This window comes from Petaurus breviceps, unplaced genomic scaffold (assembly GCF_028583685.1).
Source record: "Petaurus breviceps papuanus isolate PSGF00001 unplaced genomic scaffold, PetGlider_PUasm1.0 90895, whole genome shotgun sequence".
In the NCBI taxonomy this organism is placed as follows: Eukaryota; Metazoa; Chordata; class Mammalia; order Diprotodontia; family Petauridae; genus Petaurus; species Petaurus breviceps.
The window spans coordinates 33,443,286-33,452,359 of record NW_027187372.1 but is presented as its reverse complement, the minus strand read 5'-3'; the positions used below and the strand labels follow the sequence as shown (position 1 = coordinate 33,452,359).

At 42.7% G+C, this 9,074-nt stretch overlaps 1 protein-coding gene across 1 annotated transcript in view; it reads left to right on the top strand.

Annotated features, from left to right (window-relative positions):
* FCMR (Fc mu receptor) overlaps positions 1-9,074 on the top strand; it is a 20,658-nt gene extending 11,584 nt beyond the window's left edge. Inside the window, exons 5-7 of the mRNA XM_069074731.1 lie at positions 839-1,024; positions 2,599-2,654; positions 8,720-9,074. Coding sequence (XP_068930832.1) covers positions 839-1,024; positions 2,599-2,654; positions 8,720-8,920 — 443 coding nt within the window. The 3' untranslated portion in view covers positions 8,921-9,074. The remainder of the gene's footprint in view (positions 1-838; positions 1,025-2,598; positions 2,655-8,719) is intronic.

Below are 9,074 nucleotides of genomic sequence, written 5' to 3'. Positions count from 1 at the left end.
ATATATATATATATATATATATATATATATATATATATATTTCTATTCCCTTCAACTACTGAGAAAAGTTTCATAAGTTACAACTATTGTTTTTCCATGTAGGAATGTTAATAGTTCAACTTTGATAAGTTCCTTATGATTTCTTTTCCGTGTTTACCTTCTCATGCTTCTCTTGCTTCTTGTATTTGAATGTCAAATTTTCTATTCAACTCTGGTTTTTTCAGCAAGAATGCTTGAAAGTCCTATATTCCACTGAATGACCATATTTTCCCCTGAAACATGATACTCAGTTTTTCTGGGTAGGTGAAGAACCTCTATTCTAAAGTGTGGGTAGGAATTCAACATACAGCAACCATCCCCTACCCACACATAGCTCCACCTTGTACAGCTCTGACCAGATGCATAGAGCAAGGACCAAAGCAGGAAGGAATTTGGAGAATCTAAGATTGATTTCATTTCTGATTATCCCTATTCCTTTAGAGTCCTTGGAAGACTATGGGAGAAAAGATTGGCATCATCAACTCTTAGATATCTACCTACATTATTAAGGCCTGCCATCCATTTACCTGGAATGAGGCCGATTGGTTAAGATCCTTCTAAGAAAGGAATGTCTAAAACTATTGATCTCTTTTCCTCTTTCTCCTCCAGAAACTGGGTCCAAACCTTGGTTCTGATACTTGAGATATTTTTGACCATGAACAAATCACTTAACCTCCCTGGGCCTCATTTTCCTCCTTTGTAAAATGAAGGGGTTGGACTAGATGTCCAGCTTAGTCCAAGGGACTGGGATACCTTTCAGCTCTAGATCTATGACCTTGTGATCTTTCTTCCTGAGAAGCTCTTTCCAGGAGGATCAGCAGATTGACTCTGAGGATGAGTGCTCTGGAGGCCTCCCAGAGAGCTCATTCCCAACTGCACCGCTCCCATCAGAGGCGCCTCTACCGACCTGTCTCGAATAGATTCCGTTCTCAACACAATATCTACAGTGCCTGCCCACGACAAGCTCAAAGACCCAGCCAGAATGGTGAGAAGGGATGGAAGGACAATTTTAATGCCCTGGAAAAATAGAGCGAAATTTGGTCAGGAAGGGAGGGGAAAGATCATAGAAAAACAGACCCTATGGGCACTGCTAAGGGTGCCTTTGAGGGGAGGAGAGAGGGATGGACAAGTGATGAACTCACCTGGGATCATCCTTAAGGAAAGCAGGGAAGAAATTCTGGGAACTTCCCATTTTTTATAGTATTTTACTCTATTTAATTTTAAATGACTTATAAATAAAGAGACACAGACAGAAAGAGACAGAGAAAGCATTTCCATATACAGAGTAGAACAGAAAAAGAGAATTACATGTTAAAATAATAATTAATAATATAATAATAAAATAACAATAATAGATTGATAGCTGATAGCTGATAACATTGATATGGTGCTTTACGGTTTGCTATATACAAATATCTCATTTGATCCTTGAAACAATCCTGCACTTTAAAAAGATGCTTCAATGACCCTCTTGTATATGTTTTCTTATCACTACACTATCACAATTTCTCCTCTCACCCCAATCCCTTTCCCGAATAAAAATGATAATTGCGTATTTGAATTAAGTTTTCTTGCTAATTAAGTGCTAAAAAGTAGTTTCTTATAGCAGATAGAGAGAGAGCCAGTGTCTGAACCAGGAAGATCTGGGTTCTGATCCTACCTCAGACACATCCTAGAGGTGTGATCCTGGGCAAATGACCCTCAGTGAACTAGGCAATTCTCTAAGACTACAAAGAAAGTGCCAGCCTGCAATGTTATAAGGTCTTTCCTCCTCCAGAAGTCATGCATAGGCATGAAATTGCAGGTCCAGTACCCCCTTTCTGACCAGGGGCTAAGATGAGTTATTTCTATACTGGAAGAAAGCGGCTGCCAATCCTCTGACATTTGGTGTCCTGGGACAAAGACTGACTCATTCTGCCCTGATTAAGGTTCTTAGAAGGACACCCTGCCATAACATTGAGGTTAGTTGGGAGCAGGTGAAAATGAAGAGGAGTGATGGCTTTGGGGGTCATCTAGAAAGTCATGTAGATAGCCCTTAGATCGGAGTTTCAATCTCAAGCCTGCTTTGGCCTATTGTCCTTCTTCCCCAAGACTCCATTGAAGCTCTATCTTTGGTGCCTTGGCTCTGTTTGGCAATCAATCGACAAGAATTTAGAAAATGAGATTAATATAAAGTGATGAATGAACCTAACAGAACTACATAGATGTTAGTAGCATCATCACCATCACTAATGATTTAAGTGTCTACCAGACTGTGCTGAGTGCTAGAGTTACAAAGGCAAAAATGAAACAGTCCTTGCCCTCAGAGAGCTTACAGTCTATCGGTGGAGATTTTTATATATACATAAATGTATGTACATATACACACGTGTGTGTGTGTGTGTGTGTGTGTGTGTGTACAACGCAGACCCTAAGGGACTCTTTCATCCATTCCATCCCTTTGTGAACTGCTAAAGTTCCTTTCAGACACAGAGTTTGGAGGTGGGACTGGCGAGGGGCAGGCAGAGTCAATAGGAAGGATGATATTGAGACATTTCCTCTCTTCTATCCTTTTTCTAGATGAGCAAATGCCTGCCAGAGGCCCTGGAATTGCAGAACCTTCTACTCCTACCCAGGTGAGCACTTTACCTCCTCTGCTAATGGCCTGCACCTACAGAGACCCATTGCATCCCTTCCCTCATTCAGTCTTCACAACAACTTTGTTGGAGGGTGGTTTTTTCCCTTTTACATATACGGAAAATGGAGGCTTAGACCTTTCTTAGGCTAGTAAATGGCAATTGCTAAAATACTAATATTTGTAAAGTGCTTAAGACATGTAGTAGGTGCTATCTAGATGCTAGTTATTATTATCAAGCATAAAATTTGCAAATTGGAAGGAACCTCGGTGGCCATCTGGACTACACCATATTGGAAAGAATCCCACTCTAACATCTCTGATACGTAAGGGGTCGTTCAGGCTCTTCACGAGGATCTCTAAGATGACGGAACCTACCGCCTCCTGAGACAGCCCATCACACCTGTTCAGGGAGGTAGTACTAGCACTTCTGGTGTGAGGGCTTGCAGAACCCCTTTCAGGACTGCCCATCCACCTTTGGTGCCCACCCGCCACCCAACTCTCACTTTTCACTCCAAGAAGCTGTGGCCTGTGCAACGGCCCCACCCGGGTAAAACTATCTCAGCAGATGGGCGAAAGCAAGTTTGAGGGTCACTATTAAGCCTCAAACCCATCAGTGAGTTAGGGAAATGTCTACCTCAAGCATGTGAAGATGTCCCCTGGTGGAAAGGTGAATGAGAACAATTTTTTCGAGTGACCATGAAGTTGGAAGAAGCAGGAGCTGTAGAATTTGGTCAGGCATCAAAGCCAAGGTCATCTGCTTCATCCTGGGCCATCGCCAGTCATCTTGACCTTTGTCCTACCACTGGACTTTGATGACTTTGGAAGAGAGACTGAGACTGATGACTTTGTGCAACTCTGTCTCACTTGAATCCAATTCACAAAAAGTCAAGACATCATTCTGTGATGTCATTGGTCCTCTTCAAAAATGAAGAATGAACAATAACTCTAATTAATCATCAGGGATTTGTTGTTAGGGTTTTTTTCTTCCTGATGTCAAGGCTAAATTTGCCCATCTGCAATTTCTATCCATTCTTTTTGGTTGTTTCCTCTGGGGGCAAACAATTCTAGTCAAAGGGACATCCAGTTCTAATGCATAGGTGAGCTGGTAGCAGGCAGAGAAGAAGAGGAGTAACCTTTGGGATATCTAGAAGACATGTAGACAGCTCTCAGGCCAAGAGTTCTACGTCAAGGCTCTTTCTTCTCTCCTGGACGGCTATGTCTGATGCCTTGGCTCTGTATGGCAATCAATCAACAAACATTTCTAAAATGAGACAGATGTAAAGTGCTGCATAAACATCAAAGATACCTTTAGAGCCCTGAAGACAGTGAGCATGTCAGACTCAGTGTCCTTGCCAGGATACCAAGCTCTCCTGATTTACAGAAAACTGCTTAGCTGCTGTTGGAAGCCTCAGACCAGGAGGCATAGGTCATCAGATCTGGAACAGATCACCCGCCTGTTCCAGATGAGAAAACTGAGGCCCAGAGAAGTGATTTATCCAAGATGACACATTAGATCCATGGCACAGATGGCATTTAAACCTGGTCCTCTTGATGACTACCTAGACCAGTGCACTTTCTGACCAACTGAGGCTTCAAGTATTATTTCCTTTGGTCCTCATAGCAATCCTGGGAGTCAGGTGGTATTATTACCCCCATTTTACAGACAAGGAAACTAAGGAAGGCTAGAGGTAAAGTGACTTACCCAGGATCACAAGGCTTCTAACTTTCTGGGGCCAAATTTGAACACAGTTTTTCCTGACTCTATCAACTGTATCACCTAGCTTCTTTTTTCTTTTGGTATTTATCTAATATGGGATGGAGACTCTTACTTTATGTTAAGCATCATTAATTCGGGGGGGGGGGACCATCAAGGGCCACATCCAAGTAAAAAGCAAACTCATCCAATTTATTTTCTTTTGAGAAGTAGAAAAAGATCCCTTGATTATCTTTTAAAACTAATAGGAAAGGGGCATTTAATTTGACTGTATTCAATAGCCTAGGCAGCAAGATGGCACAGTGAATGGAGCACCAGTCCTAGAGCCAGGAGAACATGAGTTCAAATCTAGCCTCAGACACTTACCAGCAATATGACCCTGGGCAAATCACTTAATTTTGTTTGCCTCAGTTTCCTCATCTGTAAAATTATCTGGAGAAGGAAATGGTAAACCATTCGAGTATCTCTGCCAAGAAAACCCAAATAGGGTCATGAAGAGTCAGACATGACTGAAGCAACTTAAAAACAATATTCAATAGCCTAGCAACTTCCTAGTGGAAGAGTATGCCTACAGATCTGCAGGCAAATGACATGGGTTCAAATCCCACTTATGATGACTATTACTTACGTGACCTTGGGCAAGTCTCCACCTCCATGGGCATTAGGATTCTTTGCAGAATGAGAGAGGCTTGGATGAGATGGTCTGAAATACTTTATGGTTCTGGATCTACTTACCCAATGAACCCACAGACTGACTAGAGGATGTCAAGTTAAAAGTAGAATCTGTCCCCACTGGTGATCTACCAGGGCCGGAGTTTGCCTATTCCTACTGTCAAATAGTCACACTAGCTAAAGAAGAGTCTGAAGTGAGTCTTTCCCCCTTCCCACTGGCATCCAGATGGATGGTCTTCCAGAATGATCCTGCCTTGAGTGGGTGGCCAAATTTGCCTTTGCCTTGAGCTCATGTACAGGGTGCCTCTGGCAAAATGACTAGGTGGAATTTTGTCTTCAAACACTTCCCATCTCCATTCTTCTACCACGCTTCATCTCTATCCCTACCCCTACTTTATCCCAATACCACTGCCCTTCAGGCCTCCCAAAGACCTGTTATGTGGGGGCCCTCTGTAATCCACCTTTCCCTAAGTGGTCCCTGGGACATTAAAACATATGCTACCTTAATATTAGAACCTCAGAGAGCCATAATTAAACTGACTTATTAAAGTGTGGGGGCAGCTAAGTGGTGAAGTGGACAGAGTACTCCCAGGGACTAGAGTTAGGAAGATCTGAGTTCAAATTTGACCTTAGAAACTAGCTGTGTGACCCTGGACAAATCACTTTACCCTGTTTGCCTCAGTTTCCTCACCTGTAAAATGAGCTGGAGAAGGAAATAGCACACCACTCCAGTATCTCTGCCAAGAAGACCCCAAAATCAGGGCATGAAAAGTGGGATAGGACTGAATAATAACAAATTGAAGTGTGAATGACTGATAACCTGAAGTGTTTATGGGCCCAGGAGTAATTTGCATTTTTAAAGAGGATGTCTCCTTACACAAAGGCTGCCTTTGTCACAGGCCAGTGGAGGAGATCATTTTTGAGCAGGGGAATTCCCGGGGCTGGCCCTTCAGATCACCTCACTTACTGGGCACCTGTTTATTCCATTTCCATGTGAGGCAGACCCCACTGAGAGCTGTCCAGGAACTGAAAGCATGAACAGAAACAGATTGGTCTTCATTTGCATACATCTGCTGACTTCCTTAGTGCCACGGCTCTGGATGCAAAGCCAGGCTCTACCGCTTATTACCAGTGTGGTCTCCATCACTTCATGTCTTTGTACCTCAGTTTCCTACTCTGTAAAATAAGGGGATTAGACTATATGACCTCTAAAGTCTCTCCCAGCTCTAAGCCAACATTCCCATAATCTCTTAGACTGATAGAATCTTTGGGCTGGAAAGGTCCTGATGGATCGACCTCCTTATTTTACAGAAGAAGAAATTAAGACCCAGGAAGAGACTTGCCCAAAATCACCTGGAAAGGGGATGGCAGAAAGAGTCTGAACTGGGGTCTCCTGGGTCCTAGCTCAGTGCTCATGCCTCTCTACCCTGTTACCTTGTTAACAGAAGTTGTGAAGCCCTGCATCTGAATCACCTTCCCAACCTCTAAGAGTTGTAGCCGCTGCTTCTCCCATCCCTGGTGGACTCGCTTTTGGCCTCTGGTCAGTTTCTCCACCCAGTAGTCTCAGGTGGGGTGGGTGCTTCTCAATCAGGACATCACACCTGCCTGGGGATGAGCCAGCCTCCCTCCTTTTCTCTTTCTTACCCTGTCTGCCTGCAACCAACAGAGAGATCCCTTGAAAACCAGGCACAAATTCAACTTGATAACAAGGAGATGTTGCCTGATTTTCCTTATGGCCCATGGGCTCCTTTTCCTTTCTAAAACTCTATTGACATCTGTTGTTTTGCTATTGCCCATATTTCCCAACATTTCTCTCCCCTGACCTTTCCCAAAGAGCCATCCCATGTAACCAAGTTTAAATATTTAACAACTGGCTCTCTGGCGTGAAAAATGTACAGGTAGTTAAATCTACCTTATCAACATTTTCTCCATCACTTTCTTAAGTATAGACAGTCAACAAAACAAAAATCCCTGATTTGTAGCATTTGCCAATTTCTGAGGTATAAATGCTTATACCAAAAATTTAACAACCAGCTCTCATGATCCAGAACAAGCTGGTTCCTGCATACTCCTGCTTCTATCAAGAAATAATACAAGAGAATAAAATAGTTCAGGAAAACTAACCAACATGTCACAAATTTTGATATTATATTTGACATCTATGGTCCCTCCCCACCCCCATCTCTGCAAAGAAGGGGGAGAGGTACATCTGCATATCTACTTTAGGGTCAAGCTTGGTCAATATAATTTCACAGCATTCTCTTTTGATTATTTTCTTAGTATGAGCACACTGCCAGGCATACAAATTAGGAAACTGAAAAGTAAAGTGATTTTCTTAAGGTGATTCATCTTTTTAGGGAATCTCCTGACTCACACTGTACCAACAATATAAATCCTCTTTTTAATAAGTGGGATATATTCGAAATGTGCTAGTGAGCTTCCTAATTAGTGTGAAGAATCCTTCCAGGAAGCAAAGAAATGCCCCAAACCAAAGTGATTGCTAGCAGTATTATCTCTGAGGCAACTACTGCCCAAAGTAAGCAACACCCAACTAAGTCAAAGCTATGAGTATGTGTTCCCTCAAATTCAGTGTGTAATTTGTGATGTGAAAATAATACAGGAAGTCATTAAGACAAATTCAGCCAGATGGGAGGGAGAATCAGTTACTTTAGCACCTTAGAAGCTAGAATCTACTGGGGTCTCTGAAGCCCCCTCAAGCTGTCATTTAGCCTTTTCCAGGAATGAATACCTCAATAGCAAATTTCCTAATGCACTATACCATATCATAGGAAAGGCAGGGCCTGACTCAGCCCAATTTCCTAATTACTTGCCAAGAAGGTAGATATTTGAATCATGTGTCACATCGTACAACCCTGGAGGGATAACACTTTCTTTGCCTCTGATTTCTAGCAATCTCTTGTCTGGTAATTTTAGAAACCCAACTCCTTTTAAGGCAATCTTCTTCCTGATTGGGTTTATATGTTTTCTGGATTCCCAGGATAGGATTACCTTCCCTAAAGCAGGCTTTGGAAATCCCCAGGACATCACTGAGCAGAGAAGTCAGAGAAGGTTCCTCATTTTCTGGAATCAATCAAATTATCAACAAGACTTTATTAAGCTCTTACTATGTGTTGGGCTAAGTATGGAAAATATTGTGCCCCTCCCCAAAAATAAAAAAAGCAAAAAGATGTTCCTTCTCTCTCTCTTTTTTTAAAGCAATTGGGGTTAAGTAACTTGCTCAAGGTAACACGGCCAGTTATTTTTGTGTGGCTGCCGAGTATCTGAGGCTGGAACTGATCCCAGGTCTCCTGACTCTGGGGCTGGCGGTCTTACTCACTGCACCACCTGGCCTCCCCTAGAGTTCCTTCTCTTAAGGAGTTTGTGTTCCAATGGGGAGAGAGCATACACACACACACACACACACACACACACACACACACACACACAAAACGCACACATATATAACATATTGTATTTATCTATCTTGTTTTATAAAATATTAATACAGAATAGAAGGAAAGTAACTCTAGAGGAGAAAGTACGAGTTGTGGGATGGGAAAAGTCATCTTGCAAAAGATGTCTTAAAATGGTGAAAAATTCACAGTTTATATGCCATGTGCTCTATTGCCCTCTACTGCCTCCCTCAGTCCATGTGATGGTTCTTTTGTTGTTCTCAGGTTTCTAAGACTGCCCAGCTCCAGGGACCGGTCCCTATGAAGAATGAATACATGTGCACCTATCACTTGTGTCTTCCTGAGCCAGAAGCCTCTGATTCACATGATTACATCAATGTTTCCTGCTTGACTCAGATGCCCAATTGCCCTCCAGGCCTAGATTTTCCTGCCAACAAGGATTGCCACTGTTGTACTCAGAAATGAGTCTACTCCATTCCTGGCACATCCCACAGGCCCACCCCAGGTGGAGGCAGGGGCTCTGTCTTCCCTTAGCTAGCCCACCCATACCCCAAAGCTTCTCCTACTTATCTCCCAAGGTCACTTTGTTTCTGTGGAGGTTGGCAGTTAATAAACAATT